The 21,896-nt window shown below is 38.7% G+C and overlaps 1 protein-coding gene across 5 annotated transcripts in view; it reads right to left on the bottom strand.

The window, feature by feature from the left end:
* The window catches only part of RAF1 (Raf-1 proto-oncogene, serine/threonine kinase), a 75,739-nt gene that overhangs the window by 21,814 nt on the left and 32,029 nt on the right, over window positions 1-21,896 (bottom strand). For 3 of the 5 annotated variants that reach the window (XM_078074902.1, XM_036073573.2, XM_036073577.2), the window contains exons 2-3: window positions 6,453-6,685; window positions 2,122-2,234 (exon numbers count right to left, since the gene is read on the bottom strand). In XM_078074902.1, coding sequence (XP_077931028.1) covers window positions 2,122-2,234; window positions 6,453-6,659 — 320 coding nt within the window. In that variant the 5' untranslated portion in view covers window positions 6,660-6,685. Of the gene's footprint in view, window positions 1-2,121; window positions 2,235-6,452; window positions 6,686-21,896 lie in introns of those variants that run through there. The other 2 variants (XM_036073578.2, XM_036073579.2) reach the window with 1 other exon arrangement.

Genomic DNA, 21,896 nt, shown 5'->3' with positions numbered 1-21,896 from the left:
TACTATATAAACATAAAACTTAATCCCATATAACACTAGCTTATTTAATTCACACAACAAACCTATCAAGTACGCATTATTATCCCCATCTTAAAAATGAGAGAATGGGGGCCCTAACAAGGCCACACAGTGGGTGTAAAGGCCTATGTTGGAATCCAGCTCAGCTGGACTCTAAAGCTTGTGCTCTTAGAATAAAGGTTATTTTAAAATAACGAACTACACAACGGGGCTCCTGGATGGCTCAGCCGGTTACGCGTCTGGACTCTTGATTTCAGCTCAGGTCATGATCTCGGGATTGTGGGATCCAGCCAAGTCAGTCTCTGTGCTCAGCAGGGAGTCTGCTTGGGATTCTCTCCTTTCGCTCTCCCTCTGCCCCACCCCTCCCTTTCTCTTAAAAAAAAAAGTATTAAAAGAATGAACTATAATGATCTCATGATAAAGTAAATACATAATACATTGGGCTTTGTGATATTAAAATCCTATAAAAATTCTAAAATCCTAAAATTGGGTATAAATATTGCTGTAAAAGCAAAATTTAATCTTCTGTAGCCTACTTCAGTCAGGCAGATACATAAATACAAAAGAATTGCAAATGAAATGCACTTTTCTATTAATAATAGGCTCACATATGTAGAGCTGTTTGCAGGGTCTATAAATATAAGTTGATAGTGGACTTAACTGTCTTAACATTTACTCTGCCACCATTCTTTCTGTGCCTAGACAACACAGAAAAACAGATACAACAAAGTAAAAAGCTTCAAAAAAAAATGAAACTCCTTTCTCATGTCTTGTGTAGTTAGTTCATCAGGCCCACTTCCTGAAGGAAGAACATTCTAAAGTAGGGAGAAAACAACACATATATAGCACAATTCAAACTTCTCCCTTTGCTTACCAGAAGCCTATTCCAGCCATTTTTCTGGTTATCCAATAGCATATAATCCATTCCTTAATATAATTCCCTATACAAGGACTCCAAAGTCCTATTTCACCCTAAAGAAGGGGGGGGGGCAACCCTGTGTTCTCATCAGTCTTCAGGTGCTATCTGTCCAAGAGAAAAGCGACGGTAGCTCTAAACCAATGTGGCCTTGGATGAGAGTGGACAAGCCCTTCACTGTCCCAGAATCCCTCTAGTCTTTAAGGAGCACTACAGATTAGCTTGAGACCAACCTGGGGCCTACATTCAGATAAAGCTGACATCTGCTTCAAAGATCTGCACTTCAAAAAACTGCCTCCTAAGCTGAGAGGAACAGCATAGTGGAATTTAAGATGGCCCTTTTGAGTTGACTCATTCCCTAGGCTATTCTCTCAAACTGTGGAACTCCTTGAAACAGAAAAGATGTAAGCTGAAGATCAGTAACAGAACTAGCATTTTCCAAGAAGAAAGTAAAGATTACTTCCCCCAAATTGGGGGGGGATAATAATAGATAATGGATAAGTATGGAAGCTATGGGTTATTACTCCTAGCCTTTGATCGGATACCTCTATCTTGCCACCACCATTAGAAAGAAGATTAACTATGGATCTTCCTTGAAGCAGAAATTCTCTTGCATCTTTTAGTCCTATGTCTGCCAAACTGCAGGGATTCAATAAACATTAACTGTATAAAAAATGAATGAATAAGGGATGTCTGGCTGGCTCAGTCAGAAGAACATGTAACTCTAGATCTCAGGGTCCTGAGTTCAAGGCCCCACATTGAGTGTAGAGATTACTTAAATAAAAACTTAAAAAAAAAATGAATGAATTACAAAAGAGTTAATCTCTTGAGGATAAGATTCTTTAACTATAAATAATAATGCAAACATTTTCTGAGTACCCATTCTTCCACTGCATTCCAGGAAACACAAAAATTTTTGCTCTCAAGAAACACATCACCTGACACTACTGTTTCCATCTATGGAATACTATCAACACCTAATATGTATTCTTTTTTCAATGCAATGTTCAAGCAATAATTTCAAGTTCTTAGTATTTTATTTTTCTGAGTTGTCTATGAACAAGGGCATATAAATACATAATATTCTATAGGAAGCTAGTATACTTTTTAAGAAATGGGAACTGTTATTATTTGAAGCCATCAGCTCCTTACTAGTATGAAAAAGGAGCTGACTTTTGAGTTCTTACCCTTTATGTTCATGGAGAAGTCTGAACACGGCACAGCACTCCGGCTGTAGGCCCCTCACCTTGAGTGCTTTCATAAGGCAATCATGCAAGCTCATTCCATTTCGCACATTGACCTATAAACAAAAGACCATCTTTAGAACCAACAAAGGCTGCACATCCCTTAGTGAGCACAGAAATAAATGCATCATTCTGTAGGGATATATGTAGATTTATGACAGCATTGTTTGTAATGGTAAATACATACACATGCAGGAAATACGTGGAATGTCCAGCAATAGGTGAGTGCTTGAATAAAGCCTAGAATATCTTTATATGTCACTGCCACTACTATATTATTTATAATGACCTAGAGAGAGGGGTATCCATGATATGTTAATTGTGGGAAAATATTTTTCACAATAACAGAGTCAGATTATTCAAAGGGTGGGAAACCGATGTATGTTTATATATGTTGCATGAGTGTGAAAAGATACGCCTCTAGCTATTAACATCAGGGAGTGGCTGAGAGAGATAAAATGATCAAACTTCTCTTTACACAGCTCTAATTTGTTTAACTCGCTGAAATGTACATGCAAGCATGAACATCCACCAGAAAGGAAAATAAACCAATCTGTTCTATAAGCAAACAAGAGTTTTTCTGGCCAAAATTTGTATTTCAACCTGTTTTCAACAAAATGGTTTATCCTCCTAAGAAAAATTCCATTTCATATACACTTCACACCTGTAAGGGCAAGCAAGAAGAGGAAACAGAGCTCCTGTCCTGCTACAAAGACAAACACCATGAGTCTAAATAAATGCGCACACCATTCCAGGTAGCCTTAGTTTATGTCCCTCCACATTCTCCTGTACCCAATCCTCAAAACCTAGGCAGGCACTCAGAGGCCTAGTAGAAGTGTGAGTACTCGGGATGCTAATAATGGCAGCTATATAAAAAGACCTCGGGGCACCTGGGTGGCTCAGTCGTTGGGCGTCTGCCTTTGGCTCGGGTCATGATCCCAGGTTCCTGGGATCGAGCCCCACATCAGGCTCCCTGCTCAGCGGGAAGCCTGCTTCTCCCTCTCCCACTCCCCCTGCTTGTGGTTCCCTCTCTCGCTGTGTCTGTCAAATAAATGAATAAAATCTTAAAAAAAAAAATCTTTAAAACAAAAAGACCTTAAACTAATGATGTAATGTATGGTTAACATAAGGAAAAAAAGAAAAAAAAACCTTAAGAGTTTTGATAAAGGCCCCATATATTTTGTTTTTATTTTATTTTTTAGAGAGAGTTGCACACAACAGGGGGTAGAGGAGAGGGAGGGAGGGGCAGAGGGAGAGAGAGAATCCCAAGCAGGCTCCACACTCAGCACTGAGCCCAACACAGGGCTCAATCCCACAACCCCGAGATCATGACCTGAACCAAAATCAAGAGTCGGATGCTCAACCAACCAAACCACCCAGGCACCCCCCATACATTTTGTTTTCAAAGCCAATAAAGTTAATTAAAAGTGAGGCAACTAGAGTCAGATTGGCCAGTAAGGAGAACAGAATGTAGATCTGCGGGGTTTGTGCACTGCTCTCAGTGGAGTTCCTGTGTTCAGTGAAAGTGTTAGAGCCGACAGTGGCCCACCCAGTCCCTTCCCAGAGGGAGGTGAGTGTGTGCTTGGATCTATTTGAAAAGTCTGAAGTATTTATTTAAAATGTTCCATAGCAAGTTTATTTTAGAATTCTTGAAGCAGTTATACCCTTAGAAAGATCCACCAACTTCTAGCTTTTCAGAAACAAAACTAAGTGAAAGTGAGATATACTGATCTGAACTATGAAGATAAGACACCAAGAATGAGGACAATGAAGAGTAAAACACACACTAACAATCATTACTTGCATCAAATACTGTGTAATGGGGCTCTGAAATATATAAAGTGCTATCTGTGCTCTATCATTAATCTTCATTAAAAGTTACAGACTCAGGCGCCTGGGTGGCTCAGTCAGTTATGCGTCTGCCTTTGGCTCAGGTCATGATCCCAGGGTCCTGCGACTGAGTCCCACGTCGGGCTCCCTGCCCAGCAGGGAGTCTGCTTCTCCCTCTGCGCCCCGCCCCCCCCCCCCCGCTCATGCTTGCTCTAATAAATGAATAAAATCTTTAAAAAATAAATAAATAAATAAATAAAAGACATACAGACTCTAAGAGCTAGACAGTTTAAATATTCTCTAATCCAGTGGGGTTCCCAAATGTGACTGGCATTAGAATCAGCCAAGGAGTTTTTGTAAATATAGATTCCCAGCCTCCCCACTCCAACACATCCAAGGATTCTGATTCACTTGATCTTGAATTAAGCCCAGGAATCTGTATTTTAACCCATGTCAGGTGATTCTAATGGTAAATTAATGGTCCTCAGCTATGGTCCAATCACCCATCCAGTAAACAGGCAGTGACAGACACACACACGTACAAAACGACAAGAAAAAGGTTGTTTGTTTGTTTTCCAATCAACTACCAATTACACTTCTACAATTAATTAAATCATATATGTATCCTTTCAGTCATTCTCCTCTCTACAACTCCCCATGGATACATGTTGAAATTAGTTAAGTCTGACTAATTTCTGGAGCCCACTAAGTGATTATGAGAGTCATTCTGGGTTCCAAGCAGTGAAACAACCTGGGGATGATTAGAAACTGCTGACTCATCATGCTGACCAGCAAGTGACTCCTTCCAGTGGTCCCCTAAAGATGGGCGCCTGCTGAAAGAAGACGGTTCTTCCAGAGAGTGATGGTCCATCTCTGGTCAAAGAATTAGGAGAAACTAACTTTCTCTGCTAGAGCCTTCTCATAAGCTGTATGAGAATCAAGCTTCCAAATCACTGGTTTCCAAACACCAGTTGTGCTAAACGGAAAGCTGTCAAGGGCTACACAGATGTAGAAAAAACTCAATCATAGCTACCATTTTCTTATAAACTTGCTACTGTATTCAGCATGAGCCTCATTTCATTAAGGTCAGGAAACAGAGGCTCAAAATATTATGTAACTTGTCTAGATGATACAGCTAATAAAAGGCAATACAGGGATTTAAATTGGGGCCTGGTTGTCTTAAAGGCCCATACACTTAATCATTATGCCAAACTAAGTTTCCCAGTTTTCAGGCAATCTGGTAGTAGAGAATAGGGAAGACTGGCACGGTAACACCCTGAAGCAGTACTATATGGTCTTCAGCTTGCCTTCAGCTTCCCATTACATTCACACTCCCCATCTGGGTTCTCCATTTAAGGTTAGAAAGAAAATTAATGAGCAATAGTAAGTAAAAATCATCTTGCAAATGAAAGGCCACTGTTGAAATATAAGGAGGTTATTACTATTTATTTTGCCAGCCATTAAACTTTTATTTTTAGGAAGGGGAACAAAAATAAATTTACTCAAACTATTTAAATACCTTTTGAGTTTTGCCTTCAGTTCAAAACGTACATAAATATACAATACTGTAACTGGGAGGCTCCTGAAGTTCACAAAAGAAGTACAACGGAATTTATTAGTAAATTGGGGAGAGGAGAGCAGAACTGTCAGAAACAAACAGAAAATTCTGGACCGAACTTCTTAACCTCAGAACTTTGTCTCACCTAGGTACACAGAAAAAAAGACAATGCACTGATTTTACTCAAAAATGGGGGTGGGAAAGGAGGAGGTGTGGAAGTTTTGAATTAAAGGTTTTTTCCAAATGTCCCACCAAGCAAAATTAGCACAACTTCACTTTCCTGTTTTAACCAGGTAGGGTTTTTTCACCCAGAATAGTAAGAAACTGTTTTGAGCAGTAATTTCTTGGAAAAGTTGGGATTCTATGTCAGAAAACTGAGAGGCAGTTTCTAAGTTGCTGTACTTTCTAAGCTACCTTCAGCTTTGCCTGGGGCCTACAAAATTTACCAAAATAATTTTTTCTAGGTAATTTTATTTTCTTCTGTATATGTGACTGTAATGTCCAAAAAATTTAGTAAGCATTTTAATATCCATAACACATACATACATAAAAATCAGCTGGAAAGGTCTAAGGGAGCTTCAAAAGAAAAGTCTTTTCAAGAAACCCCCCACAAAAACATACTATTTGTTTGAATGAAGTGGCAGAAGATATTCCAGGCAAGAGTAATAATAAAAGGAAGGCCAAGGAGTGGGAGGAAAGTAGGGGAGGGGATGTGGAAGGAACACAGCAATATAAAGTAATAAAATCTGCAACTGGAAAGCCAATTAATAAAGACGCTAAGTGACAGTGAAGATTTTGCCCATCTTCAAGGTGAGTAAAATTATCCAAAATGCTTTTTTATAGGCAGATGGACCGCGAAATTTTCTGAAAGGAAACATTTACATACCACTGTTCTTTGCTTGTTTGGCAAGAAAACACGGATAGTGTTGCTTGTCTTAGACGAGTCCGTAAGTTTGCCATCATCTGATGCCCGACGCTGAAAGCCAAACGGCTGAACTATTGTAGGGGAGATGCAGCTGGGGCCGTCAAACACTGTGTCTTTGAATCCAAAACCGTTGCTGATCGTCTTCCAGGCCCCCTGTATGTGCTCCATTGATGCAGCTTACACAATACTTAAACCTAATTAAGATTTAAAAAAAGAAAAAAAACACAATTCTAGAACAAAAGCAACTAACTCAACAACACAATATCTACTTAGAAAATAGTAGTATGTGGACTTTCTCTTAAGTGACACCTTCTGCTTAAATAAATCAGAAAACTTCTATATTAATCTATTTCCATAAAATATTTCATAGACAACTAAAAAATGAGCAAAATCAGGGCTAGAGATCAAAAGACTCATCAAGGGTTATACCACCAGTTAAAAGCCAACCTGGACCATGGGCCCGGGTCTCCTGGCTTCTAATATTTTTTTAAATTACATTTCTCTTCTTCTTTAGTTATTGTATATTAAGTGCAAGTGACTACCCTTGGGTATCAGTAACATGTAAGTACTATGAGAAGTGAAATTTAAAAAAAGAACTGTAAGTCATAATTTTCTGCCTTAAAGGAAGGAAATTAGTATTTCTAGGATGTGTATTAGACACTTGATATATAAATGATCTCACTTAATGTGTATAAGGATCTCAAAGCCTTTAAATCCCATCCTCCATTTACCCTTTAAACAAATGAGGCACAGAAAAATCACACTACTTGCCCCAAAATACCCAAATGATAGGTAAAATAACCAGATTCTATGGATGTTTAAATTTAAAGTTCATGAACTTTCCACCATAACATTCACAGTTCAGTTTTGGTACAAAAACGAACTTACAAACAGGAGCAAGCAGAGATACTCACCTAACCAAAAATAACCAAATGTTTTAAGTAGGCAACAAGAAAACTGCAATAGAAATCCACAGTCACAGAATGACGATAAAGTTAGATACTGTGCAGTTTGGACACACCATGCCCTGCCATTGACTGGGAGTCAGCAATCATGCAGAAGTGAGGTTTATCTCCTTTAGAAAATGGTGATGCTGACAGGGAATCCCATCCTTCTCACACCTTCTTCCCTTAGAAACTTACTTGGTCTTATTATTAATAATACCTACCATCTACTAAGTGCCTACTATTATGAGGAAGTATATACTGCATACATCCCATTCATATTATCCAACCTAATCCTTAGAGAAATATTCTAGGTAGGACTTATATCCCCATTTTGCAGCTGAGAAAATTTAAAGACTGACCTAGTAATTCAACTGCACTCTTTAGGAATTTATCCTACAGAAGTATAAGGCAAGTGTATAAAGATATATACAAATGAGCACAGAGAAAAAAAGAGAGAGGGGGCAAACCAAGAAACAGACCCTTAACTACAGAGAATAAACTGATGGCTACCAGAGGGGAGGTGGGTAGGGGGATGAGTTAAATAGGTGATGGGGATTAAGGAGTGCACTTGTGATGAGCACTGGGTGATGTATGTATGTGCTTAACCATTAAATTGTACACCTGAAACTAATATTACACTGTTAACTGGAATTTAAATAAAAACTTAGAAAGAAAAGATATATGTACAAGCACCTTCGTTATAGCACTATTCATAGCCTTAAAAACTGGGAAAGACCAATACCTAACAGGGAACTAAACATAATGTTAATATCTATGTGGTAAATGAAGTAATCTGTATGTGCAGATGGAGAAAAGCTATCCAAGACAAAAAATGAAAAATATAGTTTGAACCTCTTTTTATATTAGTTTAGAAAGAGGAAAATCTAGAATCATAAAGAGGTGAGAGAATAATAAAGTATTAACAGTGATTATTTCAGCAGGATTGTGAGGAATTTTTACTTCCTATATATTATCTATCTACTTTTTGGTTTTTTGTGTTTTACTCTTACAACTGTAAATTTCTATGAAGCCTATTGTATTTGTGTAAGGGGGAGAGGCAGGACAAGACATCACAGCCTTCAAGTGGCAGGGTCATGACACACTGCCTTCCCCTCTGGCACCTAAACCTGAGCCCCTTCACACTCCTAATTCTAACCCTTCACTACCATAAGGTCACTTCTTAGGGGCACCCACAGCTCTTTTCCCTAGATCTTTTTTCCCAACTAAAAAAGGAAGAGATGAAGTTTAGAACCAGATGAGAGAAAAAGATGAGGAAAGAGGGTTCATCTGAGCATCTCACTGGCCTGAAATGATATGGTTCCCTTCATCTAGAAATACAGAGGAACCAGGGCAATCTTAAAGATGCAACTCAACATATCCCTCCCCTATTTGAGACTCAGAATATAAGCCAAACTCCTTTTTTTTTTTTTTTTAAAGATTTTATTTATTTATTTGAGAGAGAGAGAATGAGAGAGAGCACATGAGAGGGGGGGAGGGTCAGAGGGAGAAGCAGACTCCCTGCCGAGCAGGGAGCCCGATGCGGGACTCGATCCAGGGACTCCAGGATCATGACCTGAGCCGAAGGCAGTCGCTTAACCAACTGAGCCACCTAGGCGCCCCAAACTCCTTCTTTCTGAGCAAACATGTCAAGCTTAAAGTCGCAGGACTTTTGAATTTCTTCTTCCCTCCACCTGGAAGGCTGACACCTTCAGAAACAAACAAGCTGACCTTTTCACATCATTAAGGCCTTCATCTAAAAGATCACTTTAGAGATGCTTTCCCTAGCCACCCCAGCCAAAAGACTTTCCTCCCTACCCCCATTAAATAACCCAGCTTATTTTCTTCATGGCACTTACTACTATGTAAAATTGATCAGATTTAGTTAGTACAGATTTAGGTTAGTACCTTCCACCCTCCTTCTACTCCACAAAGGCTCCTGCAGGACCCTGCCAAATCCTATTCACTACTATATTCTTAGTCCTTAATACAGTACTTAGAACCTGAAGGCACTCAAGTATTAAATGAATTAAGTTAGAAACCAGAATAATGTTGCAAAACATATATAATTTTTTTAAAGACTCAGAGCATGAGCGGGGAGAGGGAGAGAATCCTCAAGCAGATTCCCCACAGAGCACGGAGTTGGACACACAGTTCAATTCCCAGGACCCTAAGATCATGACCTGAGCTGAAATCAAGAGCCAGATACTCAACCGACTAAGCTACCCAGGAGCCCCCCTTTTTAAAAGCCCTACCTTTTTAAGAGATTGGATTAATTGATTTATAGAGTACAATTTTTTTAATAGAACAGATCTGTCAGAACTAGTAAATGTTAGTTAAATCTCCATTTAGTAGTACACCTTTAAAAAAATATCTACCATTCAGCAAATGACAAACTGCAGTAAACAGCATTATGTATTTAATTGGGGGGAGGGGTAGAGAGACCGTACTATAAACTATTAGCTAAAGAACCCACTTACAAGACTTAAACATGGCCTAACTCCAAGAACATACTCATTTTATGATGAATTCTAAGTCTTGAAGGCACTTAGAAAATAACAGTGCTGGCACTTAGTATAGAACATACTATAATAACTGTTAATTAAAAGTGACAAAATAAAAGCAAACCCACTTAAATTCTCAAGTTTCAGATTATCATTTATTATTTTTATTTGTCTATGTGGGTTTGTTAAGACCACTTACTAGGCTAAGAAGCATAATAAGTCAATGTTTCCCAACCTTTTTCATGTCACTCATACAAAACAATGAACCATATTTCTAAGGCATGCTGAGGTCAGCAGACAGGCTAGGAAGACCAAGGGCCTACCAGCTGCCCCAGGGATGATGGATACACCACTAACCTGTTCATCACAGGAAGTTCTATTCCTTAATCAGTTTACTAAAAGGTACACATCTGAAAACAAGAAAAAGTCCGCTTCTAAAAGCCATTCAGCATCAATACACTTGTCTTAACTGGAGACATTCAGAAACCCCATTGATACTACTCTCAAATAAATATACATGTAACATAAATGTAAACCTAGCTTCTAATATTTTGCTCTCTCCTACTGATCTGTTGACCAAATCTCAGACATACCTAGAGACATACTAAAACTAGACAGCCCAAATGTGAAGTCTTTCACAATCCCAAAGAAGTTTCAAAACTAATGCACTCTCTTATGGAGAAATTCACTATGTTGGAATAAATCAATCGTTTTAAAAAAGATATTTCTCTCTTTCTTTCTCTATAAAGGATTACTATTCCTAATATACAAAGAACTCCTAAAAATTAACAAAAACATGAACAATGCCACAGGAAAAAAATGAAATTAAATTCACAGAATAGAAACACGTGTTTATGTGTGTTTGTATGTGTGTATATATACACACATATATGGTAGAGAAATGCAAATTTTGAAAAGCAAAATACTATTTTTAACATCACATTTATAAAATTTAAGACTGAAAAGGAAAATATCCATCACAGGCATTCAAGAAAACCTACCTCTCCTACTTGCTGATAAGAATGTAAACTGCAACAGTCTAACTAATAGTGTCTCTTAGCTGTTTAAATATTTGAATTTCTATACCATTTGACAATCTATCTTATAGGGGGAATATAACAGCCAGCACTAAGGAAATACCCAGCACTAATAAAGAATACTTACTGCAGCGTTATCTGTAATATCAATAAACTAAACTACTTCAGAGCTAAAGGCATAAAACCAAACTAAAAACAATTTAAAGCAAGACTAGTTTACAAAAATAAGAACTCCCAGGAAAGGATGCTACCCCAACACACTGGCTAAAGGTCTAATTTAAAGAATATTTATCCAGGGAAGCTTGGGAAGACAGTGGAGTAGGAGGATCCTGAGCTCACCTGCTCCTACAGACACAACAAGGCTGCAACTACATAAAGTGCAACTCAAAGACTAGCAAAATAGTATTCTCACAGTTAAAGATTTTTTTAAATGACCATATTGAGAAGGTTAAGAGGGGGAAGAGACAGCTGGGAACCTTTGAAACCCCCAGTGTGGTAACTCACAAGCAGGAGGTATATCACAGACACGCAGATCTTCCCTAGGAAGCAAACCAATCTAGCCCTACGTAAGGTAACCCCGGCCCCAGATCCTCACAAGGAAGATAAGCCCCCACAACACCTGGCTTTGAAAATCAGCAGGTCTTAACTCCAGGAGAGCCAGCGGGCTACAGAAAACTGGACTGTTCTTAAATGGCCAGGACACTGTACCAGACCTAGCACACTGTACCAGACCTAGCACAAAGGCAGCAGTTTGAAAAGCATCTGGATTATACACGAAAGAGATTTACTAATTTTAGGGTGTGTGCTAATGGGGCAGAATCTGTAGAAACTTTCTACAGGAAAGGAAGAGCTGATGGGCATCATTTTCTTTGCCCTCCTTCAGTCTAACTGGTGGGAACCAATTCTGACACTCTCCTTCTACCTTGCTACCACCACTCATCTGCCCCAGCATTCCCCAGTGGACCCGCCCCACCACTGCAGCAGGTGCCCCTCCAAAGCTGCTCCCACCCCGCCACACCCAGTGGACACCCTCGGTAAAGACCAGCAACCCCCTAAAACAATTACTGCCCCACCACACCCAGTGGGTAGCCCCAGACAGGACTGGTGCCCCTCCCACCAGCATACCTGCAACAGCCAGCTGTGCCAGGAGCCAGTCCTGCCAACCAGGGCACCCACAGTAGTCACACCCAGTCACTGCAGCCAGCCGAGGTGGGGACTAGCACCAACCATTAAGATGCCTAAAGCAGTCACAGCCCAGTCATAACAGGAGGGCCACACAGGAGACACCCATGAAACACTTGGTTCTACTGACCGGAGGGGGGACAACTGAGCTACGAGGATCCATGGTCACCTTCTACTTAAAGCCACTACTTTCTTTTCTTTTCTTTTTTAAAGATTTTATTTATTTATTTGACACAGAGAGAGAGATAGTGAGAGAGAGAGATCACAAGCAGGGGGAGCGGCAGGCAGAGGGAGAGGGAGAAGCAGGCTCCCCGCAGAGCAAGGAGCCCGATGCGGGGCTTGATCCCAGGACTCTGGAATCATGACCTGAGCTGAAGGCAGCAGCTTAACCAACTGAGCCACCCAGGCGCCCCAAAGCCACTACTTTCAAGACCAGGAGATATAGGTGACCTATCTAATACACAGAAACACAGAGAGTCAGACAAAATGAGAAGATGTAAGAATATGTTCCAAATGAAAAAATAAAACCTCAGAAAAAAAGAACTAAATGAAACAGAAATAAACAATCAAAGTAATGGTTATAAAGATACTCACCAGACTTGAGAGAAGAGTGGATGAACTCAGTGAGAACTTCAACAAAGAGAAAATATAAAAAGAACCAATCAGAGCTGAATACAATAACTGAAATGAAAAATACACTAGAGGAAATCAACAGCAGATTACAGGATGCAGAAGTACACATCACTAATCTGGGAAACAGTGTAGTGGGATCACCAAACTGAGTAACAAAAAGGGAAAAAAAATTTTTTTTAATGAGGATAGGTTAAGAGAACTCAGAAACAATGTCAACTGTAATAAGAGTAGCATTATAGGGGTCCCAGAGGAGAACAGAGAAAGAAGGGGGCAGAAAATTTATTTGAAGACGTAACAGCTAAAAAATTCCCTATCCTGGGAGTGCCTGGGTGGCTCAGTCGTTGAGCATCTGCCTTCGGTCATGGTCCCAGGGTCCTGGGATTGAGCCCCACATCGGGCTCCCTGCTCGGCGGGAAGCCTGCTTCTCCCTCCCCCACTCCCCCTGCTTGTGTTCCCTCTCTCGCTGTGTCTCTCTCTGTCAAATAAATAAATAAAATCTTTTAAAAAAAAAAGAATCTGACTCTTGATCTTGGCTCAGGTCTCAATCTCAGGGCTGTGAGTTCAAGCCCTACACTGGGCTCCACACTGAGTGTAGAGCCTACTTTAAAAACAACAATGACAACAAAAACTTCCCTATCCTGGGAAAGTAAATAGACATCCAGATACAGGAAGCAAAAAGAGCCCCAAACAAGATAAACCAAAAGAGTCCAAAGATACATAATTATTAAAATGTCAAAAATTAATGATAAACAGAGAATCTTAAAAGCAGCAAGAGAAAAGCAACTAGTTACATAAAAGAGGAAACCTCATACCCCATAAGGTTATGAGCTGATTGTTCAGCAGAAACTCTGCAGTCCAGAAAGAGTGGCACGATATGTTCACAGTGCTGAAAGAAAAGAAAACTACAACCAAGAATACTGAACCCAGCATGGTTATCACTCACAACTGAAGAAGAGAGAGTTTCCTAGACAAACAAGTTAGAGTTCATCACCACTAAACTGGCCTTACAAGAAATGTTAAAGGGACTTCTTTAAGTGGAAAAAAATAGGCTGGTAAGAAAATTATGAAAGAAAAAAAGTTTCATTGCTAAAATCAAACATATAGGGGAGCCTGAGTGGCTCAGTTAAGAGTCTGCCTTCGGCTCAGGTCATGATCCCAGGGTCCTGGGATCGAGCCCTGTATCAGGCTCCCTGCTCAGTGGGGAACCTGCTTCTCCCTTCCCCACTCCCCCTGCTTGTGCTCTCCCTCTCTCTGTCAAAAAAAAAAAAAAAAAAAAGCAAACATATAGTAAAGAGATCAATCACTTATAAAGCTAGTATGAAGGCTAAAAGACAAAAATAATAAAATCAATTATGTCTACAATAATTAGTTAAGGGATACACAAAAGATGTAAAATGTGACCTCATATACATAAAACATGGAGGGAGGGGGGTGCCTGGGTGGCACAGATGGTTAACCGTCTAACTCTTGGTTTCAGCTCAATCCTGATCTCAGGGTTGTGAGAGTCTGAGCCCTGTGTTGGGCTCTGTGCTTAGCACAGAGTCTGCTTGAGATTCTCTTCCCCTCTCCCTTTGCCCTTCCTGCTTGTTCTCGTTCTCACACACACAAATAAATTAATTTAAAAAAAAAAAAACATGGAGGGAGTAAAAATGTAGTGTTTTTAGAATATATGAACTTAAGTGACCATCAGCTTAAAACAGACTGCTATATACATAGGACATTATATATGAACCTTATGGTAACCACAAGCCAAAAACCTGTAATAGACACAAAAAAAATTAAGAGAAAGGGACTCAAGCGTAACACTAAAAAAGTCACCAAAACACAAGGAAAGAAAGAAAAGGAAAAGGGAACAGAGAACTACAAAACAACAAGAAAAGAATTAACAAAATGGCAATAAGTATACACCTATACCACAATAATTATTTTAAATGTAAATGACCTAAACACTAATCAAAAGACATAGGGTGAATGAATGAATGGATTAAAAAAACAAAACCCGGGGCGCCTGGGTGGCTCAGTCGGTTAAGCGGCTGCCTTCGGCTCAGGTCATGATCCCAGAGTCCTGGGATCAAGCCCCAGTTGGGCTCCCTGCTCAGCAGGGAGTCTGCTTCTCCCCTGCCTGCCATTCCCCCTGCTTGTGCCCTCTCCCTCCCCCTCTCTCTGTGTCAAATAAATATTAAAAAAAAAAAAAAACCCAACTATATGATGCCTATTAAAGACTCACTTCAAACCTAAAGACACATACAGACTGAACGTGAATGGATAAAAAAGGGTATTTTGTGCAAATGGAAATTAAAAAAAAAAAAATGGGGCAGCAACACTTGTATCTGACAAAAAGACTTTAAAACAAAAAACTGTAACAAGACAAAGAAGGGCATTACATGATGATAGAGGGATCAATCCAACAAGAAGATACAACAACTGTAAATATCTATGCACTCAACATAGGAGCACCTAAATATATAAAGCAAATATTAAGCATAAAGAAAGAAGTTGGCAGGGGCGCCTGGCTAGCTCAGTCAGTAGAGCATGTGACTCTTTATTTCAAGGTCATGAGTTCAAGCCCCATGTTGGGCATAGAGAGGAAGGACAGAAGGACAGAAGGAAGGAAGGAAATTAATCGACAGTATTACAATACTAACAGGAGACTTTAACACCCCATTTACATCAATGATAGATCATACAGACCAAAAAATCAGTAAAGAAACGTGGCTTTAAATGACAGATTACCAGATGGACTTAACATATATACACACAGAAAATTCCATCCAAAAACAGCGAAGTGTACATTCTTTTCAAGTGCACATGGAACATTCTCCAGGACAGATCACATGTTAGACCACACAGCAAGTATCAATAAATTTAAGAAGACTGAAATCTATCAAACATCTTTTCTGCCCATGAAGGTATGAAACTAGAAATCAATTACAGGAAAAAACACACAGATGTGGAGGCTACACAATAGGCTAGTAAACAACCAATGAGTCAACAAAGAAATCAAAGAGGAAATAAAAAATAGTAAGACAAATGAAAGCTGAAACCCAATGTTCCAAAATCTATGGGACACAGCAAAAGCAGTTCTAAGAAGGATGTTTATAGCAATACAGGCCTACCTCAAGAAACAAGAAAAATCACAAAGAATCCCACCTTACACCTTAAGAAACTAGAATAAGAATAAAGTCCAAAGTTAGTAAAAGGAAGGAAATAAAGAGCAGAAACATACTGAGACAAAGAAAATAGAAAAGACGTATAAAAGACAATGAAAAATTATACGCCAACAAATTTGACAACCTAGGAGAAATGGATAAATTCCTAGAAATACGTAATCTTAGAAAGCCAAATCAGGAAGAAACAGAAAATCTGAACAGACCAAATTTCTGGTAATGAAATCAGTAAGAAAAAAACTCCTAAAAAAACAAAAGTTCAAGACCCAATGCCTTCACGGGTGAATTCTACCAAACATTTATTTTTTAATTTTTTTTAAGATTTATTTCTTTGAGAGCGTGCGCACATGAGCAGGAGAGGGAGAGAGAATCTAAAGCAGACTCCATGTTCAGCATGGAGCCTGATGCAGGGCTCAATCTCATGACCCCAAGATCACAACCTGAGCTGAAACCAAGAGTCAGATGCCCAACCGACTGCACCACCCAGGTGCCCCAGATTCTACCAAACATTTAAAGAAGACCTAATACCTATCCTTCTCAAACTATTTCAAAAAACTGAAGTGAAAGGAATGCTTCCAAATTTATTTCATGAGGCCAGCATACCGATACCAAAACTAAAGTCACTACGAAAACAAAAGATAATTACAGGCTAATATCACCAATAAACATGGCTACAAAATATTCAATAAAATATTAGCAAACCAAAGTCAACAATATATTAAAAGGATCATTCACCATGATCAAGTGGGATTTATTTCAGGCAGACAAGGATGGTTCAATATCTGCAACTATCTGATACACCACATTAATCAATGATAAAAATCATATGATCATTTCAATAGATGCAGAAAAGGCATTTAACAATTCAACATCCATTATGATTAAAAATAAAAAAAAACTCTCAATAAAGTGGGTACAGAGGAAATATACCGTAACATAATAAAGGCCATATATGACACCCACTCCTGATACTCAACAGTAAAAAGCTGAAAGTTTTTCTTCTAAGATCAGGAACAAGACTAGGAAGTCCACTCCAATCACTTTTTATTCAACACAGTACTGCAAGTCCTAGCCACAGCAATCAGACAAGAAATAAAAGGCATCCAAATTGCTAAAGAAGTAAAATTGTCACTATTTGCAAATGACATGATACTATATATAGAAAACCCTAAAGACCACCAAAAAAAAAAAAAAAATTTAGAATGAATTCAGTAAAGCAAGCTAGCAGAAAGAGAAATTAGGAAAATAATCCCATTTACAACTGCATTAAAAAGAAAATACCCAGAGGTGCACCTGGGTGGTTCAGTTGGTTGAGCATCCGACTCTTGGTTTTGGCTCAGGTCATGGTCTCAGGGCCATGGGATTGAGCCCTGCATCAGGCTCCATGCTGAGCGATTGTCTCCATGCTCGGAGATTCTCTCCCTCTCTTTCTGCTCATGCGCACCCTCTCTAATTCTGTAAATCGTTTTTAAAAATGATTTTAAGAATAAAATACCTAGAAATAAATTTAATCAAGGGGTGAAAGACCTGTACTCTGAAAACTATTAAGACACTGAAGAAAGAAAATGAAGACAATTAATAAATGAAAAAATACACCATGCTCATAGATTGGAAGAATATTGTTAAAATGCCCATATTACCCAAAGCAATCTACAGATTCAGTGCAATTCCTAACAAAGTATCAATAGGATTTTTCACAGAACTAGAACAAATAATCCTACAATTTATATGAAACCACAAAAGATTCCAAATAGCCAAAGCAATCTTGAGAAAGAAAAGGCTGGAAGGATCACAATCCTAGAAGGATCACAATCCTAGATTCCAAACTATACTACAAAGGTATAATAATCAAAACTGTATGGCACTGGCACAACACACACACACACACACACACACACACACACACACACACACTTCAGTGGAACAGAACAGAATGCCCAGAAATAAACCCACACTTATACTGGCAATTAATCTACAACAAAAGAAGCAAGAATATACAATAGTGAAAAGACAGTCTCTTCATAGTGCTGGGAAAACTGGACAGCTATATGCAGAAGAGTAAAGTAACTTTCTTTTACCACATGCACCCATACACACAAAAACTCAAATTGGATTAAAGACCTGAATACAAGCCCTGAAACTATAGAACTTCTAAAAGAAAACATATGCAGTAGATTTTTGGACATTGGTCTTAGCAATATTTTTTGGATCTGTCTCCTCAGGCAAGGGCAACAAAAGCAAAAAATAAACAATAGGGTCATATCAAACTAACATGTTTTTGCATAGCCAAGGAAAATACCAACAAAATGAAAAGGCAAACTACTAAATGGGAGAAGATATTTGCAAACAATAAATCCAATAAGGGGTCAATATCCAAAATATATAAAGAACTCATGGGGCGCCTGGGTGGCTCAGTCATTGGGCGTCTGCCTTAGCCTCGGGTCGTGATCCTGGGATCGAGCCCCACATCTGGCTCCCTGCTCGCCGGGAGGCCTGCTTCTCCCTCTCCCATTCCCCCTGCTTGTATTCCCTCTCTGGCTGTCTCTCTAATAAATAAATAAAATCTTAAAAAAAAAAAACTCATATAACTCAACAGCAAAAAAACACCCAAACAATCTGATTAAAAGATGAGCAGAGGACCTGAAGACATTTCTTAAAAAAAAAAAAAAAAAAAAAAAGGCAAAAACAAAAAAACACCATACAGCCAATGGACATATGAAAAGATGGTCAACATCACTAATCACCAGAGAAACGCAAATCACAACCACACTGAGATTATCACCTCAAACCTGTCAGAATGGCTGGTGTACATATAAGAAACCATACATATATATATATATATATAAAATAGCAAGTGTTGGTGAGACTGTGAAGAAAAGAGAACCCTTGTGCACTGTTGGTGGGAATGTAAACTGGTGCAGCCACTATGGAAACAATATGGAAGTTCCTCAACACAGTAAAATCAGATGATGATCCACATGATCCAGTAATTCCACTTCTGGGCATTTATCCAAAGAAAACAAAAACGCTAATTTGAAAAGATAAATGCACCCCTATATTCACTGCAGCATTATTTACAACAGCCAAGATATGAAAGCAACCCAAGTGTCCACCGAAAGATGAAAAGATAAAGAAAATGTGTGTGTGTACACACATACACACACACGAATACTACTCAGCCATAAAAAAAAGAGATCTTGCCATTTGTGACAACATGGACGCATGGATGGACCTCAAGGGTATTAGGTTAAATGAAATAAGTCAGAGAAAGACATATACTGTACGATTTCACTTAAATATGGAATCTAAAAACAAAACAAAAACAGAAACAGATTCTATATACAGAAAACAAACTGGTGGTTTCCAGAGGGGAGGGGAGTGGTAGAATGGGCCAAACAGGTGAAGGGCATTAAGAGGTTAAAAACTTCGTTATAAAATAAGTCACAGGAAAGAAAAGTACAGCACTAGGAAATATAGTCAATAATATTATATTAACTTTGGTGACAGGTGGTAACTACACTTACCATGGTAAACATTTTGTAATGTATATAAATGTCCATTCACTGTGCTGTACCCCTGAAACCAAAACACTCTTATGTCAGTTACACTTCAATTAAAAATTTAAAAATTTTAAAAATGAAGAATATTTAACCAGACATTTTTGTCTATGAAAAACACTATGAAAAGTTATGAAAAATCCTACTTTGTTTTGCCTGAGAAAGCTTTTTTTTTTTAAGATTTTATTTATTTAACAGAGAGAGAGACACAGCGAGAGAGGGAACACAAGCAGGGGTAGTGGGAGAGGGAGAAGCAGGCTTCCTGCTGAGCAGGGAGCCTGATGCGGGGCTCGATCCCAGGACCCTGGGATCATGACCTGAGCCGACGGCAGACACTTAATGACTGAGCCACCCAGGCGCCCCCTGAGAAAGCTTTTTAAAAAGAAAACTTTTAAGTTTTATATAGGGAGTATTTTATACACTTTTACATTTAAGGGGCAAAAAAAACTACTGGGTTTCACTGCTAAAATGGTAAACTGTTTTCCATAATGTCAGAATGAGGCCAATGTCACGTTATCTGTCAGCACTAAATTTTTTAAACACTTTAAAGGACTATAAGGGCACCTGGGTGGCTCAGTTGGTTGAGCATCTGACTCTTGATTTTGGCTCGGATCATGATCTTGGGGTCGTGGGATCAAGCCCCACATCAGGCTCCTCACTCAGCAGGGAGTCTGCTGGAGATTCTCTCTCCCTGTCCCTCTCCAAAACAAACTTAAGAAAATAAAGGACTATACATGTTGTGTAGTGTCAAAAGTAAACATCAAAAAAATTAATTAATTAATTAAAATTGTTCACAATGTATTTCTTGGTATTTATGCAAACTTTTCAACTCTTACATAAAAGTATATTAAGTACACCATTTGAAGATAACTTTGGTAACAAAGAGTTTATATGGAATCTAATTTTAAAAGCTCATTTCTGTCCAATGATAAAAAAAATGTTTTTTTAGATAACTCTCTTCATATGTACAAAATAGTAGCTTTTTTATCACAAAAGTTCTCTGACCTTAAACACTTGTTTGGTGAAACAGCCTGAGCCCTTTTTGTGGTATAACTAAAAATAGCACCAATATGGTTTCAAAAAGGGACAGAATCAGTACTTTTTTAAGACTTTTTATTTTTAAGTAATCTCTACACCCAACGTGGGGCTCGAACCCACAACCCCGAGATCAGGAGTCAGATGCTCTACTTACTGAGCCAGCCAGATGCCCCCAAGAATCAGTACCTTAACAGTCAGATTCTTTAGAGAAGAGACTTAAAAAGCTTAAGTCTCTTTCTTTCCTAGAGTGTAACTCAGTACTTTTTTCAAACTATGGGGTATGTTCCTTCAGTTGTCAGGAAATCATTTTGGTGAGTTATGACCAGCTTTCTTCAAAAATAAGATAGAACAGAATGTATCACACATCGTATAGATAAGTGTTATTTTGAGAAATCTTTGATTCAGATACACATACATTATAAAAATGTACATTTTGAGGTGCCTGGCTGGCTCAGCCAGAGGAGCAGGCAATTCCTGACCTCGGGGTTGTGAATTCAAGCCCCACATGGGGTGTAGTGATTACTTTAATAATTTTTTTTTTTTAAAGTACTGTTTAGTGTGGACCACTAAGTTTGAAAGCCCAGAATCCCTAGACCACCTTACATCGATTTCTCCAAATGCATTAACCCATACAAAATACATCTTCTTACCCTTGAATGATCACTTTTTTAAAGGATCCATATAGTCCTAAAGTGTCTTTCTTATCCCTCCCAATGAACTCTGTGTGTGCTAATTCTACCTTACATTTAGAAATAGTCAGCTCTCCTACTTCATGTAATTCTTCCTGTTTTCATATACTTCATTGCTATGTGTACTCAAAAACCTCACTATATTAAATTTTCATTCTTTTCTAAGTTTTAGTTAGTTATTTTGTGACTTTATTTATCATTCAAATTTACTGTGAAGTTTTGGCACGTGGCAAAGTACTTTAATGGATACAAACTACTTTAATGGATACACTGACAGCAATCTGAGACCATTCTCCAATGCTGACTGGGTTACATGGCTGACTAACTTTTAATACGCCATTTTTTTAGGGGGGGAGGGGCAGGGGGAGAGAGAATTCCAAGCAGGCTCCACGCCCAGTGTGGAGCCCAATGTGGGGCTCAATTTCACAATCCTGAGATCATGATCTGAGTGGAAACCAAGAGTCAGGCACTTAACCAACTGAGCCACTCAGGCACCCCAATAATATGCCATTTTTAAGGCATGGAAATGGTATATATCCATGGTTCTTACACTATATAGTCTTATTTACTAAATTAATTATTGAATTTCTAATATTCATCTCTCTCTAAAAATAGCCCTTCCTCTACTTTCTCATTTATCACTTCTTATAATGA

This window comes from Halichoerus grypus, chromosome 1 (assembly GCF_964656455.1).
Source record: "Halichoerus grypus chromosome 1, mHalGry1.hap1.1, whole genome shotgun sequence".
Classification (NCBI taxonomy): Eukaryota; Metazoa; Chordata; class Mammalia; order Carnivora; family Phocidae; genus Halichoerus; species Halichoerus grypus.
Note: the sequence above shows the minus strand (reverse complement) of the source record. Positions and strands in the feature narration are given on the sequence as shown.